This window comes from Sclerotinia sclerotiorum, genomic scaffold (genome assembly GCF_000146945.2).
Source record: "Sclerotinia sclerotiorum 1980 UF-70 scaffold_15 genomic scaffold, whole genome shotgun sequence".
In the NCBI taxonomy this organism is placed as follows: Eukaryota; Fungi; Ascomycota; class Leotiomycetes; order Helotiales; family Sclerotiniaceae; genus Sclerotinia; species Sclerotinia sclerotiorum.
Window position 1 is genome coordinate 790118 of NW_001820821.1, and position 20452 is coordinate 810569.

Consider the following 20452-nt stretch of genomic DNA (forward strand, 5'->3'; position numbering starts at 1 on the left):
AAGAATTTTTCAACTTGGGATTTTATAACTCTCAAGATAATCCCGCCAATGTTATATCTATCTGCTGAGGAGATATATGCATTGTTAGATATGGTAGTTGACATTCAAGTAGCCCAAATATGTGCATTTCTGCCAATGACTGATAAACTATTATTGTTATTGGCATGGACAAGTAATATCATATAGATATAGAATCTCAGGTCTACCATAAGAAACCTGCTGTGTCTATATCACGATGTCTCGTGGTGCAACTGTAAATCAATCTAATTTGATATCTGATCGATTACAATCTCGTTTGCCATTGGAACATTCATTTGATGCCTGGGAAGCAATCAACCGTGTGTGTGGCTCATGCATCAGCCACAAAAGGAAGCCACAGTCGTTGCAGTGAGCAGCAGGTCGAGACTCGAGACCGACAACCCCACTATATCATCACAATTAGTAACAGCCTTACAAATACATCAATACGCTAATCCGGTCTCCGCGGGCTGTCGAGATTTTTTTCTATGGGACATCTGCTAGAATATATATTAAAGCATCGATGAGGAGAGAGAAGCTGTTTGATACCTTTCCCCAAGGCAGCACACAAATCCGATATTGCGCAACCGATAAGGATTGATAGGATTGATAGGATCATGAAGCTGTGATAACGCCGCGCAAAGTGGGGGCATCGAGTCCTGAACATAAGAAATATCAAAACCCCTTGGCAGTCAATTGCGAACTTTTCATCACCCCGAGAAACCTCCCTTTGCGTGTTTCAAGTCTTAAGAAATGGGTCTTCTGTGAGTTTGCGGCACGCCGTCCAGTGTCCGTTTAATGCTAATTTGTGTTGGAAGTGCGTTAGGAACGCCGTTGGAATGGCCGGAAGCTAAAAAGAATGCGCATATAGTCAGGGAATGGGGTATACAGGTACGACTTACGGCTGGATATATCACGGAATACTATGCTCATAGTACTCGATATAGCAACTATTAGCGATTTGGAACCGTGCGAAAGGAAAAGAGCGCGATGCCCTACTCTGGGGTGACGAGGTCTGCACATACTCATTCATGGAAGATACCATCGCTAAAACATATTCAGGTCGAATATTTGGTCGTAAATTACAAAGACAATGATGAGAAAGTTACCTTATCTTTGAGACAGGCAGATATCTTGACCGCATTAGCGCAAGATGAGGAGTTGCGTACGAATGGAGGATGTGTACCAGCACTACAGGACGTTACGAATACCAAGTAAGTGTACTAGATGGAGTGAAAAGGAGAGTCTAACTGTCTGAAGGGGTAGCGCATTACCAGTTTTCCATCCGGAATTCGGACGCTTTATGCTGGAAGCTACACCTGGAAGACCTTGGGGAATTGGATTCAAGGATTTATTGGACGTTGAACCGAATATGAAGTGGAGGTGCGTAAAACAAACTTAGAAGCGGGTTCCAAAAGCTGATCATATGAAGGCGGAAGCTTGCTAAAGAGCATATGAATGCTGAGGAGTATCCAATCACCTTGACAACTTATCCTCGCTTGGGTTCTCCAGGGGTATTTACGTCCCCTTTTTTCCCGCCTTCGGGGGAGAAATTACGGTCTCAATTTGTTCCCGATGAAATCGCCAATCCACACATTCGTTTTCCTACTCTTGCAGCCAACATTCGTGCAAGAAGAGGCCGAAAGGTTGAAGTGAATGTACCGGTTTTTAGAGATGAAAACACTGCCTGGCCTTGGAAAGACCCGACCGTTAATTACGACTTGCAGAGTTGGCCAGAGGACGATGATGTTCGGAATGGCGCTGCTCCCGACAACTTCATCCATATGGACGCAATGGCTTTTGGCATGGGCAGCTGTTGTTTGCAGATTACCTTCCAAGCTAAAAACATCACTGAAGGGCGACGAATGTATGATCAGTTAAGTCCTTTGGCTCCGATTCTTCTCGCCTTGACAGCGGCGACTCCAATTTACAAAGGCTTCTTAGCCGATACGGACGTCAGATGGAACCAAATCAGTCGCTCTGTAGACGATCGAACTCCAGAAGAGTTGGGAGAGAAGGTCAGTGAAGCTATAGTTGATACGTGAGGAATGCTAATTTTAGTAGCCCCTGAAGCATGATCGATGGCGCATACCCAAATCACGTTATGCCTCCAATTCTACATACATTTCAGAAGATCCTCGATTACGAAAGGAGTACTTGGATCCCGATCTTGTGATCGATCCCGAGGTCAAACAACAGCTTATGAATGAGGGCATGGATGATCGTTTAGCCACTCACTTTGCACATCTTTTCATTCGGGATCCCATTGTCGTCTTTGCTGAGGATCTGGAAGAACTCGATTTATCGAAAACGGACCATTTCGAGAACCTTCAGTCAACCAACTGGCAACATATGCGTTTCAAACCACCACCAACAGGGAGTGATATTGGCTGGAGAGTAGAATTTAGACCAATGGAGATCCAAATCACCGATTTTGAGAATGCTGCCTTTTCAGTATTTATTGTACTCATCACACGGGCAATCCTCTCCTTCGACCTCAATTTTTACATACCTATCGCTAAAGTAAGTGAAAATATGGAAACAGCACATGCTCGAGATGCAGTCCTGGAACAGAAATTTTACTTTCGAAAGAATCCATTCCCAACTCGCGCGCCGCGACCATATTCCTCGAATGGTGGTGCATCTGGCGGAGCATCTGGTACCAACACCCCACTTAGTATTTCGAGGCCACCTACGCCATCTGGCCCGGTAGAGGACGAATATGCACTTATGTCCGTCGATGAAATTATCAATGGCAGCAAGAGTGATTCGGAGAACAAATTCCCAGGCTTAATACCGCTGGTGGAATCATATCTCGATAGCGTCAATATTGATGTCCAAACCAGGTGTGAGTTGGCGTCTTACTTGGATTTAATCAGAAAGAGGGCAGACGGAAGATTATGGACAGCAGCAAAATGGATAAGAAACTTCGTTGCGGGTCATGAGGATTATAAGAAGGATAGTGTAGTGAACGAGAAAATCAACCATGACTTAATAAAAGCGGTCATTGGTATGGGAGAAGAATGTACAAAAGGTATCAAGGATGCTGAGAAATTCTTGGGTCGGGAGAGATGTGAGAGTTGTTGAAGGCAACAAGCGACATATGGTTGGAGAAAATGGTGGTAAAATTATGGTCATGAGCGCGGGGTTATCCCATTACAAATGTTGAGAATGCCCACCATAGAAATACTAGGTACTCAAGACACATAGGATCTTGACAAAGCCCCTTTTCATAGACATCTAAAATTTAGTAAATGGACATTAATTAATTGTTTCGAATACTTTATCTAGACACGTACCTCGATACCTTAGACACATAGAAGAGCCATTTAGGGTCCATTCGGATCCATTTTCAAAACTATTAGAAATATTGGATGCAATAAAATATTGGATCTAATATATATTTAAATATATTTGAGTGAGATTAATATATTTGGGGGATATTTGAAAAGATAATAAAGGAAAATAAAAATAAAGATTTTGTTAAAGTGAATGGTTCCTGCGTAGCACGTGCACAGGGCACTAGTCCTATTAGGACTAGATTGAGAAGCTCTCTGTAAGAGAGCTTCGCACTTCCGTAGAACTTAGAAGAGAGATTAACCTACTAGACCAATATTACCTCAGTTCTGCCCTATCAGCTTCCCACTTGTTACGACGGGCTACACAACTACCAAGACACGTGATCACAAATGATCAGTAGTGATCATTAAGGATCACTAAGGATCACGATATAGATGATCACTAATGATCAGTAGTGATCATTAAGGATCACTAAGGATCACGGTATAGATGATCACTGGTGATCATTAAGGATCACTAAGGATCACGATATAGATGATCACTAATGATCAGTAGTGATCATTAAGGATCACTAAGGATCACGGTATAGATGATCACTGGTGATCATTAAGGATCACTAAGGATCACGATATAGATGATCACTAATGATCATGAAGGATCACTAGTAATCATGGAAGCATGAAGGACTATATAATCAAGATGGATTTCCTTTGTATAGAGCTTCGTGCTCAAGATCAATCATTTAGTATATCCTACTATTAGTTACGAATTGTATATCATTATTGTCATTACTTAAGTCCCTGCTTGACGCCTAGTTATAAACCACCTCGAGAGCCTAGAGAACTTCCACGTGATCTAGACGGCAAACCTCGTAACACCACTATTCCCTGTGTGAGGTCATTCCTTTTAACAGATTTTTCAAATATTTTATTTAATAATTTTAAAAAGTTATTATTGATCATTATATAAGAAAAAGTTCGAATATTTTTTTTAAATATATTTTAGACTCAATATTTTTTAGTAGATCTAATATTATATTTAATAAATGTGACGCCTCACACCTCCGGGTCACGTGGCATGCCCCGTTTGTATTTAATCATAGGAAAACTCTCTACTCTTGTTTTCCTTCTTCTTTTCTCCTTAGCTTAGTATTTTCTAATACAAGATACTTTACCCAGTATTCTTGAGTGTGACAATAAATACAGATATTTGAATATATATATATATATATATTGATTGGAATCTTTCATTCAATTCGACTATATTAGGCCTAATATATTGGCCCAAATATGATCAAATATAAAATAAAAAATCGATCCGAACGCGCCCTTAGAAGTTAAGTGTTACGAGGTTTGCCGTCTAGATCACGTGGAAGTGCTCCAGGCTCTCGAGGTGGTTTATAACTAGGCGTCAAGCAGGGACTTAATGTCACGATTCACCATTAGGATTGATGGTGTTACGATGGTAGCAAACTGATTAATTAGGAGAGCTTAGGCCGTGTGCAAACACTATCAGATTTCATCGAATTAGTATGTGATCTTGGTCACCTGAAGATCGTATGCGCACGCACCATCAGAAATCGCGTGATAAGGAGTCTTGAGGAGCCAGAAAGCTCCTAGGGGCCCCCTTTATTGTTCAGTATATAGTCAGAGTAGTTTCATAGTTTAGGAGCTTCGTGCTCAACTTAGTTATCAATTAGTTTACCTACATTCTACTTGATCTAGTAACGACTTCACTTCCAAGTGAAGACTAGTGATAAAGCCTTAACCCACAACTACCAATCAGACGAAACCTCAGGCAGCCGCTGCCTCCGGTACAGTATCGTTACACTTAAGTAATGACAATAATGATATGCAATTCGTAACTAATAGTAGAGTATACTAAATGATTGATCTTGAGCACGAAGCTCTATACAAAGGGAATCCATCTTGATTATATAGACCTTCATGCCTATGGCTAGTCAGGACCGCGCAGCGGTCCTGGACAGCCAGCGTTCCTCAGCGGTCCATAACGTGACTTTAATCACGTTACCTTGGTTTAGTCATGTGACGCGGCATAGAAGATAGCCGTTGTAACATTAAGCTACCTGTGACGGAAAAGTCGTAAACGGAGTCAATTCAATTACTTAGAATCTAAAACTAAAGAACTAAGAAGATTCTAAGTAAGAAGGTCTTTATATACAGGGCTAGTGCACGTGAGCCACTAGTGGGATAACAACCGTCACGTAACACTACCCTGAGATTAGTCAGGTACATTTTGTACTTTTCTAGAATCAACTGGTTTGGGTTAGAATACTTTAGGACAAGATCTTTCTCTGTCCGCCTGCTCAGATATCTGTCTTTTTCACTCAATATTTCTTGCTGGATATTGTAATCAGTGTAGTGCACAAATGTAAAATGACAAATGAGATTTCATCAATTCCCAAAATGGATAACTGCACCCGGAATCAAAAAATCCCGATGGCGAAGACAAACGCTTTATTCGAGCCTCATCCACAACTCTTTATTTCTCAAACCGACATTATTCCTTCAAAAATCATTGCGTCCAGTCGGTTTTTGCGGTTTACTTAGTCGCTCTTTCTTTTCCAGTTATTCTAAGGCGATGGAAAATACTTCAGACCCTGAAGCCTACCCTGATATTGGCGGTAGCCTTGTCGATGACCAACATGAGGTTGAAGGGTATTTGGACGGTTTGACATCCGGGAAGATTTCTAATGAGATTGTAGAGGATTTGTGTAGTAGTACTACAGAGTCGGCTATAGAAAATGAGGATGCTATTAGTGAAGAGGAGAAAGGGAAGAATGTGACAGTCACTCCGAGAACGTATCAACTAGAAATGTTGGAGGAAAGTTTGAAGGGGAATATTATCGTTGCGGTAAGTTTGCCTAGGAGTTTTTGAAGGGGATTTGATGCTGATGGTAGTAGATGGACACAGGGAGTGGCAAGACACATGTGTAGGTTCTCTCCTTTAGGACTCAAGTTGGAGTAAATCGGAAAGGTCCGGTTCCTGCTGCATTGCCAACCAGGTATCTAAATCTTGAAGGTTTTGAGTTGTAGTGGAAAACGGTGTTCTAATATGATTCACCGTCGTAATTATCTTCCAAAAGCTGGTCGTAGTCTGACCAATTGACTATTAGGGCTGTTCTACGAATTTTAGCAGAGCTCGAGCGGATGGAGCCAGATAAGGTGGGCAGAAAGTTCCATCCTCCTTTTTCCCTTTCGCTAATTGTGATGCTATAGCTGATATGGTTTCTTGCACCTACCGTTGCGCTCTGTACTCAGCATAATGAATATCTCCAGTTGAATATTTCCTCAGTTTTAGTTAAATTACTTGTTGGCTCTGATGGCGTGGATCGATGGACAGAGCAAAGACAATGGGATGCGATCTTGAAGGATGTTAAGATAGCCGTATCTCCCTACCAAGTTCTTCTAGATGCGCTTGCACATGGATTTGTACGCATGGAGCGTCTCTCGTTGATCATTTTCGATGAAGGTGAGTATCACACATCAAAGACTCGATAAAAATAGAAATTTCCTAGACTTTACTAACAGCTATAGCACACAATTGTCTAAACAAAGCTCCAGGAGCTAAGATTATGACATCTTTCTATCATCCATATAAATCAATATCCCCACTTCCTCACATTCTAGGCCTTTCGGCTAGCCCCGTTATAAGATCTGATCCACAATCTTTGAGCAAGATCGAAGAGACCTTAGATGCCGTCTGTCGGACGCCAAAAATACACCAAGCAGATCTTCGGCTTCGAGTAAAGTTGCCTATCCTATCTATTATCGAATACAATCCGGAGCCTGAATATCTCATGACAAAAACCGTTGCAAGCCTTGGAAAGGTTATACAAGACCTCAACATCTCCGAGGACCCGTATGTCTTGGCACTCAAGAGTAGTGGTAGCGAAAAAAGTCAGAGAGAACTAGCAAAATTACTCAACAACTACAAAACAAATAGTCAAAGAGAACTGAGATTAATCTATAACACTGGTAAGACTATTCTTGTTGAGCTAGGCTCGTGGGCCGCAGATTATTATATCTCAGCAGTGGTAACGAAATATCTGAAAACAATGAAAGCAAGAGAAGTCTTCGTGGTTATGGATTTAGCTGCTACCGAAAGGCTCTACATTGCAAAGGCTCTCAAGCAAGTCGGAATCTCGCCATCAGTTTTTTCACTCGCAGATAAAACTTCTGACAAAGTTGCAAAGCTACTAAACATAATCTTGCAGCAAGAACCCCCATTCTCCGCTATCATATTTGTCGAAGAAAGAGCCACAGTCTTCGTACTAGCCGATCTGTTATCACAGCATCCATTAACAAAAGAACGTTTCAAAATTGGAACCATGGTTGGTTCATCGTCAAATAGCAAGCGCACACAGATCGTAGGAGAGCTTGTTGATCTAGATAAACAGAAAGATACTCTGTCGCGCTTCAAGCTTGGAAAGATTGATATCCTCATAGCTACGAATGTATTGGAAGAGGGAATTGATGTTCGTGCATGCAATCTAGTAATATGCTTTAGGTAAGCCTGATGATTTTTGTATTTTTGCAAGTTCAAATGTGAATATCTGTGTGGAATTTTCATTTTTGCATCATCTACAGTTTCCCCACGAAGCTTTGGTGCCACATTTACTTTAAAGTCTTCGTTTATAGGCGATCACTAACTCCCCTATGCTATAGCAAGCCATCAAATCTCAAATCATTCATACAAAGACGAGGGCGAGCGAGGCAGCAAGATTCTAAACTGATTCTTCTTGATCCTCTAGGTGGTAAGGTAATCGATTGGCATGAACTTGAAAGAAATATGCGAAAGATGTATGAAAATGAAATGCGTGAACTACAACACATTTCCGAAATTGAGACTGCTGATGAACAGTCGGAAGATGGCAGAGTCTTACGGGTAGAAAGCACCGGTGCTCAGTTGGACCTTGATAATGCTGTACCACATCTATATCACTTCTGTTCAGTATTGACGGCCAAAGATTTCGTTGATCTCAGGCCAGACTTTGTTTACTCCTTCGATTTAGGCACTGATTTTGTTCGGGCAAAAGTTATTTTTCCATTATCAGTTCCTGAAACTTTACGAGTTCATGAGAGCCGTGGAGTATGGTTAAGCGAGAAGGGAGCTGCGAAGGATGCAGCATTCGAGGCTTATGTTGCCTTATATAAGGGAGGATTGGTTAATGACAATCTATTACCCCTGATGGTACACGATAAGGTCATTGATGAATTGACTTCAAAGCCCGTGGATACACGGGCATCTCTGCTGGAGGTCAAGGAGAGATTGGATCCTTGGTTTGACGTTGCCAGGGCATGGCAAGAGGCAGAACATAATCCTGGAATTGTTCGTACATCTATTATGAGCCTCGATGATTTAAAGATTGAGCTCTGCCTTCCGATCGAGCCACCACCAATTCCGCCCTTGACACTTCACTGGAATTCCAGCACAGAGCTGTCTGTCGAGTTTACAAACGATGCCGAAATAGGAACCACCGAGGACATGATATTACGGGCATTAAAAGATACCTATTTACTCTTATCTGGTGCTTTTAGTCGTAGATTTGATATATTTTCACGTCGAACAGTTGTGCAGTTCATTGCAAATCGAGCTCCAGCGTCACTCAATTTAGATTGCGTGACGGTCACCGTCGATGAGCCTTCACGGATCACCGGATTCATCAGAGAATTCGATAAATTGGCCCAGCCCTATATCTTTGAAAAATGGTTACCCAGCAAGCCACCCGTCAACGAAGTCCAGCACACTTATCTAAACTATTCAAATGCACCGGAAAATGTACCGTATCTGGCTTTAATTCCAGTTACGCGTCGTACAGATTTTTTGCACAAGGTGGAAAACCAAAGTCCTTCATCTTCCAAACAATTCTCGTGTGTCTTACCGGCTTCAGTATGCGTGCAAGATGCAATGCCTTTCCAATTAGTGCAGTTCGGCATGATGATACCTTCTATCACACATCATATTGAGGTACAACTTATTGTCGATCGTCTATGCAAAACTATCCTCAAGGATCTCGAGATCAGCGATCGAGGCCTTGTTCAAACAGCTATCACACATGCCAGTTACTCGTTGACCTCAAATTATCAGCGTCTAGAATTTTTAGGCGACTCAATACTAAAGTTATGTACATCAGTACAGTTAATTTCCGAATACCCTCTTTGGCCTGAAGGATATTTGTCGGCTATGAAAGATCGCATCGTTTCTAACTCGCGCTCATCAAGAGCAGCCGTAGAACTTGGTTTGGATGAATATATAATCACCAAAAAGTTTACAGGTTCCAAATGGCGTCCGATGTATGTTGAAGATTATTTGAAAACCACAGAGCAAAAAAGTAGACAGATGTCTTCCAAAGTTCTCTCTGATGTTGTTGAAGCACTCATTGGCGCATGCATGGTTGATGGTGGTATCCCCAAAGCTCTCAAATCCTTGCAACTGTTCTTTCCCGAGCTCAACTGGCTACCTCTTGAAACACGACAAATGTCACTTTATCAACTAGCAGCAGATGATCTTCACTTACCTATCGCACTACAGCCCATCGAACAAATCCTCGCATATACCTTCACCAAAAAATCGCTCCTCGTCGAAGCCATGACACACCCGTCTTACATCAACGGCACACAATCACTCGAACGGCTTGAATTTCTCGGTGATGCCATCCTAGACAATATCATCGTTACAGCCATGTGGTCTTATGAAACCGAACTCTCACATTTCCAAATGCATCTCTTACGCTCCGCCCTCGTAAATGCAGATTTCCTTGCCTTTCTTTGTATGGAAATGAGTATCGAACAATACGTAACCGATCTCACCGAAGGAAAAGATCACCAAATCCACGAAACGCACACTCGACGTCGATTTTCCCTGGTGAATTTTCTCCGTCATTCAAGTGCTACCTTTTCCATCTATCAAAAACAAGCTTTAGCTCGACATCAGGAACTTCGTGAAGAGATCCTCGCGGTCATTAAAACGGGAGATAAGTTCCCTTGGACTTTATTATCAAGATTAGATGCGCGAAAGTTTTTTTCGGATATGATTGAGAGTTTATTGGGAGCGATATGGATTGATAGTGGATCGATAGATGTATGTACGAGAGTTGTAGAGAGGATGGGGATATTGAGATATATGAGGAGGATTTTGAGAGAAGGAGTTAGGATTATGCATCCGAAGGAGGAATTGGGGATAGTTGCTGATTTTGAGGATGTTAAGTATGTTTTGTGGAATAGGAGAATAGGTGGTGAGGATGAGGATGATGGGAAGGATGGGGGAGGGGAGAGCGGTATAGAATATTTATGTAAAGTGTTTGTTGGGGGGAGGGAAATTGTAGAAGTGGGTGGTGGAGTTAGGAAGGAGGAGATTCAGGCGAGGGCTGCGGAGGCGGCGATGGAGATTTTGAGGGGAGGGGGTAGAGAAGCGGGATTTGAAGGGGGAAAGGAGGGAGGACAGGGGAAAAGAAAGAGAAATGAGGGAGAAAGTGAGGTTATAGGTGGAAGAGAAGGAATAGCGCAGGGTGAAAAGATGAATCTTGATTAAGTTACTGGATATATATATCACTAGCGTCTTATGATAAATGAATTGCTTTTTTTTTTTTACACAATCCAAGCCATTTAGTAGTGGGCGTCTAGTACTTCTAGTACTTATAATACACGTTCATTGAATAAAAGAATTTGAATTCAAATTCTTGTTAATTCTCTAAATTATTCATATATAACTACCCACCTGACAATCTATATAGAACGGAAATAAAAAGATTTAAAAAAAAATGAAATTAATTAAAACTTATTATTTATCCAAACTATCCATCCAAGTCCCAACATCAATTATCTCAGCATCCCAAATAACCTCCAAACCCCTCCATTTAATGCCCTTTACCCAGTCTCAATCCTCCAATCCCCTCCACCCAACTCCCTCCTTCCAAACCCTTAATTGAAACCCCCTCCCCTACATCCCCTCCTCTCAATCCAATCTCCAAACCTCCAAACCTCCAAACCTCCCTACATACATTTCATATACACAGCACCATCCAACCTCCTCAATCTAATCCAATCCCCTCCCCTCCCCTCCATCCATCCAAACCCTAACCATCATTAATAACCTCCCCACCTTTTCCCCCTCCCCCCTAAGTGAGTCAGTGGTTTTATATTGTAATTATATTGTGATTATATTAGATATTAGATATTAGATATTAGATATTAGATATTAGATATTAGATATTAGATATTAGATATTAGATATTAGATATTAGGAATATACGTGTTGGATTATTAATTTTGATTCGCTTTTTTTTTTCTTTTTTTTTTAAAGATGTAAGTTCATGACGTTGTTTTACTAGATCACTCTACTCTGAATAGAAATTTGAAATTCAAATCTTCCAGGTTCTTTCCACAAGTCAGTAAGTCAGTCACGTTGACTGAATTTACTTGTACAGTTGATGTGATGGAAAATCTAAAGGTCAAAAATGTGTATCTGTACAGTCGAGCGAATAAATGATTGTCTGTATTGAAACTACCTATGTCCTCAGTAGACTGGTGGACAGTACAAGCCGAACCCTCCACGACCATTTCAACGCTCCTTTACCATATCAGCCTATCTTTATCTTTCCAGGTCCCTTCAAATCAGACCTCAAACTATATCTAGGAAGTTTCCAGCTTCGCTAACCAATTAATAACCATCATAGCTTGAACCAGCGCAACCTTCTCCCCATATCTTTCACCATCCATACTACTCGCCTGTATAGTCAAATTCCAAAGACGAAGAATATCCATATGTTTATCGGGCGCGATTCTATTTAACTCTTCTTGGTATTTCCATATTTCCATGTTACCATCGTTACTTGATTGTCTTGAGACGCCGTAGGCAGTAGGACCAAGAAGTAATATTGGAATATTGCGTTCAGCACCATTGGTGATACCAATCCATTCATTTATCGAGTCTACGGAGAACTTCATATCGTGAGAAAATCTATGGCCGAGAGAGAAGATCACGGGAGTAGGTTGCCAAGGATCTGGTTTTTGGTATGCTAATGATTGAAATGTAGCTATGGCAGCGGATGACGCAGGTGTGGTCATGAAAGGTATGTAAGCATGTGGAGTTCCTAGATTTGATGTTAAAATCCTATTCTGAAGAAGAGTCAAAGAAATCTTACTTTGACATGCATATGGGCTTCCTTTTGGGTCATTTGCTTCATTTTTGATAACTTCCTCAAAGCTCTTCACAGAATATCCGAGACAATTATTATCTAAGAATTGAGCATCGCATTTGCAAGCAATTCGTTCATCATCCGTCATCATCCATTCCTGCAAGCCACCGTGGGATATATCTTCTCGTAAGAAGACATTGAGAGCAGCATATATAGCTTGAGCTGTCTCATCACCGAGGAACACGACAGCGCTGAATCGTTCGAGGATCATACATATTTCAGATGTTGAAAACCATCGATATGTGCAACCTATATGTGTGAGTGCTATTTACAGTAAGTGGTAAGAGTGTATTCTTACCCTTCCCAACATATGGTTCATCGAATCCATGTCTGCCCCCACTACTCAAAGCTTCTAACAGTGTTGCTCTATTTTTGCAGAAAGGCGAAACATTCGGTTTGGCGGGATATGGTACGTGATATATGTCCGATTGTAAGATTCCACAATCTTTGCTACCTAGATAATGTTTGATGGCACTTTTGGTGGTTAGAATAGCCATACCATGGATAAGTTATGGTTATTACCTTTCTCCAGGTTCAATTATCTTTGGTTTAGATGAAACCACAACATTGTCAGACACAAAGCCCTTGAAAGGAGACCAAACTGCATAAATGAAGATAAATACGACAAGACAAATGCCTCCGAAACGGTAATTGCTAGAAGAAATCATTTTCCTTTCAACTTTAGGAAAAGATATCTCAAGCTGTACTGACAATGATGTCACGGAAATGATGTTGCTATGAGTAGTATCTTCTGCTTTCGAGAAAGAAGAGAAATGTAAAGATTAAAGTGCGAGGTAGGTAGATAGGTAGGTCACTTCACGGGTAGTTGCATCTTCCTCGATTGACTTGTCAAATCGTTCTTTCCTTCTTTCCCAATTTGATGTTTTAGTGTCACGCGAAAAGGTTGACGAGTTTCATGCTTAATGAAATGAATCTTTCACCCAAGGACCACCAGACGAATTAAAACATTTATTTGCAATGAGCGCAACCAAAACTTTGGATGTCGATTCGTATGTGTATAAGTCTCCTCATCTTAGTCTTTATGCTGCATCTGTATCCTTTGGTTCTCTCAACACAGCATTAGAAAGCAATCTCATGACAGAAGGGAGCAGGAAATATTGAAGCTGCGATAACTCATCCAATACACAAGAAACCTTGGGGGAAATCTTAGATCCAAAATCAACTTTTCAACTCTCAAATCTTTCGTAAACAATGTCGATGCGAGATTTTGGTTCAAGATTATCACGTGTTTATAACCTTCCATTTATCCGTCTCTGAATCAACAGGATCACCAGATTTCGGGAAAAGGCACGGAAAAGCAGAAAGAAGAGAAATAACGACAATCCATACGACACCCAAGACTCAGCTCAGTCAGAGAATGTAACTTCACATGCGAGCCAAAATTCTTGTCAACATCTTCCTCTTTTCATTTCTCCGCCAATTGTAAGTCTCGCAAGTCTAGTACGTACCTACATTATCCCCCGCCAGCATTCGCAGGAATGAAAAGTTTCCGGATCTTGTCGATAAATCATCATCCGAGGTAATATCGATGCTTGCCTGCCTTGTGTGTGGAGCAGGGTAAGATTCAAAGCTGTGAAGGGAAGATTTTAATTTTTTTTTCTTTCCTGCTCAAAAGTTCTCTGGTTAACTAAGCTTGTCGATTGTCAATAGTACAGTACCAAGACCTTGTAGTGAGACAAAGCAACGTTAATATAACCATTCTAATCACGAGCGTACAAGATGATTGTAGCTCAGCAAGCTTATGGGGAGTTTTCCATCATCATCTCTCTCACACACACTTTCAGCTATATGACGAGTCGAACGGAGGACCTAGTATTGAGTTGAGTGAATATTGACTGCAGACTGCAGTGTGGTTGAAGATGTGTCGGATGGTGGAAAGCTTAGAATATATACAGACAAGGGCGGGGAAAGGTTTAAAGTTTTAAGGTCATGGTGTGGTGTGGTGGTGTGGTGTGGTGGTGTAATCTTCACTGGCGCAGTGAGATTATTTCGGTCGTTCGGAAACAAGGGGCAGCTTTCGGTACTCACATCTCATTACTGTATCTTTCGATTTGCTGCAGATTCGTGTGATATAGCATTGGCACTGGCATTGGCGTTTGCACTGGCACTGCTCTGCTTCTGGTTCTGGCACTGGCACTGTATGAAAACATGATTACATACGTAAACACTTACATGACGATTAATTGGATCATTGTTGAATGAATTGCTATGTATGTATGTATGTGCACACGATCAATTTTTTGAACAAAGAAATTCTCATATTTACACTTTGATTGTCGTTCTCAACATTATTAATATACTATTTGTTTGCAAACAATCAATTGATAAATACTTTGACTGTTTCCGATTGTTCAATTTACCAATCAATCGATAAATCAATCAAGCAACCAATTCCTTAGCTTTGCCTCGGTAGCAATTGGTTAGCCTCTGCGTCATTTGAGTAAAGGTACTTCTAGGATATCACAAACGCGGGGAGAAAAATCAACAAACGTTTCAAAGAGAATATTCTACCATCAACGACAGCTAATGGTGAACGGGAGTAATCGATAAGTGAAGGGGTTACCATCATATCTTAGGGGCCCTAGGGCCAAAAGGAATTACACAAGATGTCATGGAAGACGAGTGAGATGTTGATGGATACCATCAAACATTACTCACATTTCCCCGCCACGGGAGTGAGTTTGAGGCAGATGGTACAATTCGGGGAGAGGCCATCTACAGGTATGCTTAGGAATACATTCTGCGAATTTCAGAGGTTGTGTCATTGTTCTATACTGACCAGGCACTACTTAACAAACAGGTACCCTTTTCCGGGCATCACAATTTCTCTCTGAAGAACTTCCCATACGACTTGCGCATCGAGTACAAGAGCTATCAGATTTACCCGATGGACTGAATGAGATGCCCTCGATTCAAAAAGTGAAGGAATGGTATGCACAGTCATTTGAGGTATGACTCGTCTCTCACACACCAAAGGAAACGTTTGCGTGAATTGACATGTGAAAGGAAATAACCACACTTCCTCGGCCACAATTATCATCAGATGTCAAAGAGAGACTTATGAAGCCTGCGAAAATAAATGGGAAAACATCCAAGATTTTGACAGAAGCCACACAAAACCCGAGTGTGATGAGGGGACAGTATAGCTCGAATGGGAACGGAAAAGAATCAAAGTCGGCATCGGCAAGAAGATATTTTGCTACTGTAGAAGATAGTACGGATTGGCCTCCGGAACTTCACGATTATAATCAAAGATTCGCACAAACCCTTAACCATATAAAAAGGCGGCATGATGGAGTGGTTACCACCGTTGCGCAAGGAATTCTCGAATACAAGCGGAAGCGGCAACGTATGCAAATTGATAATAACATACAGTCCTTTCTTGATCGCTTCTACATGTCTCGTATTGGCATAAGAATGCTCATTGGACAACACATAGCACTCACAGATCAAAGTCACGATAAAGATCCTAATTACGTAGGTATTATATGCACGAAAACCAATGTTCGAGATCTCGCCGAAGAAGCAATTGAAAATGCCAGATTTGTTTGCGAAGATCACTATGGGCTTTTCGATGCGCCCAAGATTCAATTAGTGTGTCCCCCAGACCTTCATTTCATGTATGTACCGGGTCATCTGTCACACATGCTTTTCGAAACTCTCAAAAACTCCCTTCGAGCCGTCGTCGAAACACATGGACAGGATAAACAAGACTTTCCCATCACGAAAGTCGTCGTGGCCGAAGGGAGAGAGGATATTACCATCAAAATCTCGGATGAAGGTGGCGGAATCCCTAGAAGTGCTATACCTTTAGTTTGGACGTATATGTATACTACCGTGGACCGTACACCCAGTCTAGATCCAGATTTTGATAAGAGTGATTTCAAAGCACCAATGGCAGGATTTGGTTATGGTTTACCAATTTCAAGATTATATGCTAGATATTTTGGAGGAGATTTGAAGCTGATTAGTATGGAGGGGTATGTTTACGAGTTTTTTTATATCTTTTCCCTCGTACAACCATGGAATAAGCTAACAAAATTTCCTACAAAAAGATACGGAACAGATGTATACCTTCACCTAAACCGACTTTCATCGAGTTCGGAGCCTCTCCAATAACAATTAGCAGTCATGAGGGATAATACATCGAAAACACAATCCCGTCCCGACATTGGTGGAACGCGGATAGGGAGTGAAGACGGATTATCCCGAGGATTGACGCTGGGTCTAGGACATAAACAAATGAATTTAAAATTAGGCAATGGGAAAGGAAAAGCCGGAATGGGAATGGGAATGAGGGAAGTCTCGGAGCGGAAACAGGTCGGTGATGCGGAAAGTATGATTAATGAAGGTAGAGGGGGTAGTGGAATGGAAGGGGTTTTTATGGGTGAAGGTGGTGAGGTTTAGAGTGGAGTGAAGTGAAGAGAAGAGCAGATGAATGTATGAGAAGAAAGGAAAGAAATGGGATGAAAGAAAAGAATATTTGTGCCCTTAGAGGAGAAGAAGAGATAATTGGCGTTGTAGATGAATGGATGAATGGATGAATGGATGGATGGGAGGTTGAATTCAAATTTGAATAATAAAATAATTCAGAAACGAAGTAATGTGGAAAATACATATGGAAATAAATACCTATGGAAATACTAGTATGACAATATTTGCGGCGACGCTAGTTTTATTTTATTTGGGAGGGAAGGTGGAGGGATAAGTAGTATAGGTAAATATCACATATATCAAATCACCACCTCCCACACATTCAAAAGCATATATCATTCATTTACACAACTCGAGCTTCAAACTCCAAAAATTCAAGATCAAAATCAAAACAAAAACCAAGATAAAAATTATAAATCCAATAAAACATTTCTGATAGTGGTATCTTACTTGCTTGCTTGCTTGCCTGCATGACGGACTGAATAATCAAAGACTCCTCAACGCTAAAGAAAAAAAAAACACATCCATACATCGACATTTGATGTTGCCGAGAAGCCTTTCCTTCCCTTCCCTTCCCTTCCCTTTCCTCCTTCCATTCCCTTCCTTCCCTTCCCTTCTTTGCTTACTATCATATCCATATCCATCCATATCCATACTCAAATCCCTATCCCCAACCCCATCCATATCATTTACCTAAATAAAACAACGAGTTTTCCAAAACCAAACAACCGTATCCAAAACATAGAAACCGCCATCAACAATAATCCATAAATCTCATCTCTCATTCCATCATATAAAATCAAATCATACCATAATAAAAATCCAGTTCGTTAATATGATCCCCAAAAACCTAATAAATCCCCCTTTCCCCAAACACTATATCAGTAATACATACTATTCCTCATACTCTTATCAACTCCATTTCGATACCAGTCTTCATAATCAGCGCCAACTTGTGGTTCCATATATGAACTCCTAGTCATGTGTTCACTATATGCGGAACCTGTGGATTTAGTTGGACGATCACGATCATAATCACTGCTTCTCGAGTCCAGTCCCTCATGTAACCTATCCCATTTTTCCGCATCTCTTGGACTTATAAAGTCATTGATGTGAGTAGTACTTGAGAAACGGTCATCTTCTACTCCTCTGCGGTGGTGAGACCGTTCATCTCGTCTTCTATCTCTCGAGCTATGAATTTCTGAAGAAGACGGTGGCGGAGGAAAGGAATTGTTTGATCCATATGACGAAGGTCCGAAAGTAGGAGGGAAATTAGCAGGTGATGGCACATAAGTAGACCCAACATCAATATTGGTAGGTGTAGATTGACTGTAGCTCTTGAACTGCGGGCTGCGATTGCGTTTGGCAGATGACACTGGCGGTGGCTTATAATTGTCTTGGCTAGCATTGCTTTGTGTACGATCATGTCTTGACCGACTACGCTCACGTTCTTGAGGCTCTTTTGCTCGACTAGTGGATCTCGCCCTGCCAGGCCTATTTGAAGTATTGACATTAGTGGGCCCGGTGTAGATTTTGCCACTACCAGGTTGAGCGGAATATGGTTTCCTTTCACGTTCAATTTGTACAGCTGATCCTTCATCGACGCTTGACGACTCAGATGTGACAGAAGGTGCACCGGTATAAGGCATTCGTTCTCGTTCAATAGGCTTGCTAGTCGGTCCTGCATATGAGGCTCTGGGCTGAGGTGTATCATCAGGACGGGATTGTGACCGGTCGGCGGGCGTATTCTGACGGGGTGGTGGGCTAGAGGTTGTCGGTTTACTTCTGCTGCTTTGACGAATGCCAAGCTCATCAGAGAAGTGAGATATTGCGGTTCGCATCAATTTTTCAGAGTCACGATCCCCGACATCAGGTAACAAGTGGCGCGAGATTTGTTTTGGTAAACGTTCCGGTTTTCCATCCACCATTTGCCCATCGGCATTGATCGGTAAAGCTAGGACAACTTTTCCTAATCTCTCTGACTCCTCACTGGGGTAAGCAGAAATTTGAATTGTCATCCAGTGTGCAAATCCAAGTGGAGTCAGAGCTGGTATTGTAGGATAGGAATGAAAATCTTCTTGAACTAGATGATGTTGACATCCAAGATCTTGATATAGCTTCGAAATTTGGGCGTTAGACAGGGTTTTGAAAACGGCTAGATAGAACATGAGCACGAATATAGTTAATGGTAGAAGTCGAGTAACCTTACAAACATATGGATGAATTTCCTTGCCGATAGGATATGCGCTATAATATGTTGCCATTTTCGAAGGTGTGATCACAATACTCTTTTTTGGCGCAAAATCATCGACCTGTGAATGACATCAGTACGTTTTCTCAAACACAACTTCAGATTGGGTCGAAGATAAAGCATTTCTGTGAAGCCTTGTCCCACCAAAATGCCTCATCTAAGTATAGGAAGACTAACAATATGATTCGCAAGACCTCTCAAGAACTGCCCCAACCTTTCCGTAGGCCGCGATTCATTATCAAACAACCGACCCCATTTGTGATCAATTGTAGATAATTCCAAGGTTGAATATGTGCGGTGAACTTTCTGCGCCGGTCGGTCATTATATCCACGGTCACGATCCCGATCCCGATCCCGATCACGGTCATTGAACCTAGCAGAAGGCTTATCCAAGGATGGACTTAAAGGAGGGGATCTCATAGGTTCTGTAGGTGGAGTAGAAAAGCTTTGTTTAGTTGTAGAAGATGGTGAAGGAGGAGTGTAAACTCTGCGATTATCTGGAGGAGGAGACTGATTTGTAGAGTTGGATTTCTCTGAGAATTCACGTTGCATATACGAAGCTCGTGGTTGGTCATCAATAGTGCCTGTTTGCTTGAGATGTTCGAAAACTAAGTGAATAGGTTTCAGTAAGCATGGGCATTTCGACGAGGCTCAACAACAAAAATGACAAACATGCAGTGAAGGGATGCACAACATGTACTTACGTTCTCTTTTAACCTTCTCAGTGATTGCTGCGATTATTTCGGGCGATACTGAATCGTTATCTACAGCGGAGCCACGGTCAGAGCCATATGCCGTTCCCATATTGTTGTTTGATGAGTATGACTGTTGTGGTGAATGTGGTCGAAGACTTGATGCGCTTTGGGAAGGATAAGGTAAATCTCGAGATTCCGTAGCATATCTAGTCGAGGTCGAGGGGTTTGAATAGGTAGGCATGTGCCTGTTGGGATCATTTAAATCGTAGGTCTTGTAGGTCTCATACCCATAATCCGGGCCTGAATCGCCTCGTAGTGGACGACCATAAGCGTCAAAATGGGCCATCTTTAAAGGCGAGGCTATGTGATTTGGTGTTTGTCACCTCATAAAGGTTTAAGGTTCGAGAGTTGGATTTGATGTATCTTATTCTTGTATCTTATGGCTTCTCGTATGATCCGATTCGATAAAAATATGATAGGATATGTGATGTAAGTGTTGTTGTGAGAGGAGAT

General features: G+C 41.5%; 5 protein-coding genes across 5 annotated transcripts; 3 read left to right on the top strand and 2 right to left on the bottom strand.

Moving 5' to 3' along the window:
• Window positions 1-235: 235 nt before the first annotated feature.
• Window positions 236-3105, top strand: SS1G_10368 (hypothetical protein; the record flags this gene model as incomplete). Its single annotated transcript, XM_001588770.1, has 6 exons — window positions 236-338; window positions 845-909; window positions 1081-1232; window positions 1285-1401; window positions 1451-2036; window positions 2083-3105. 6 exons carry the CDS (start codon window positions 236-238, stop codon window positions 3103-3105), a joined length of 2046 nt encoding a protein of 681 aa, XP_001588820.1.
• A 2639-nt stretch (window positions 3106-5744) lies between these two features.
• SS1G_10369 (hypothetical protein) lies at window positions 5745-10872 on the top strand (the record flags this gene model as incomplete). Its single annotated transcript, XM_001588771.1, has 7 exons — window positions 5745-5865; window positions 5936-6192; window positions 6243-6271; window positions 6455-6503; window positions 6558-6810; window positions 6876-7848; window positions 8007-10872. The coding sequence occupies 7 exons, from the start codon at window positions 5745-5747 to the stop codon at window positions 10870-10872; spliced, it is 4548 nt and encodes a 1515-aa protein (XP_001588821.1).
• Window positions 10873-11972: 1100 nt separating this feature from the next.
• Window positions 11973-13035, bottom strand: SS1G_10370 (hypothetical protein; the record flags this gene model as incomplete). The annotated part of the gene is made up of 3 exons (XM_001588772.1): window positions 11973-12433; window positions 12485-12787; window positions 12837-13035. 3 exons carry the CDS (start codon window positions 13033-13035, stop codon window positions 11973-11975), a joined length of 963 nt encoding a protein of 320 aa, XP_001588822.1.
• A 2130-nt stretch (window positions 13036-15165) lies between these two features.
• Window positions 15166-16966, top strand: SS1G_10371 (conserved hypothetical protein; the record flags this gene model as incomplete). Its single annotated transcript, XM_001588773.1, has 5 exons — window positions 15166-15280; window positions 15360-15508; window positions 15566-15908; window positions 16041-16539; window positions 16696-16966. The coding sequence occupies 5 exons, from the start codon at window positions 15166-15168 to the stop codon at window positions 16964-16966; spliced, it is 1377 nt and encodes a 458-aa protein (XP_001588823.1).
• A 908-nt stretch (window positions 16967-17874) lies between these two features.
• Window positions 17875-20285, bottom strand: SS1G_10372 (hypothetical protein; the record flags this gene model as incomplete). Its single annotated transcript, XM_001588774.1, has 3 exons — window positions 17875-19305; window positions 19422-19852; window positions 19949-20285. 3 exons carry the CDS (start codon window positions 20283-20285, stop codon window positions 17875-17877), a joined length of 2199 nt encoding a protein of 732 aa, XP_001588824.1.
• Window positions 20286-20452: the final 167 nt, after the last annotated feature.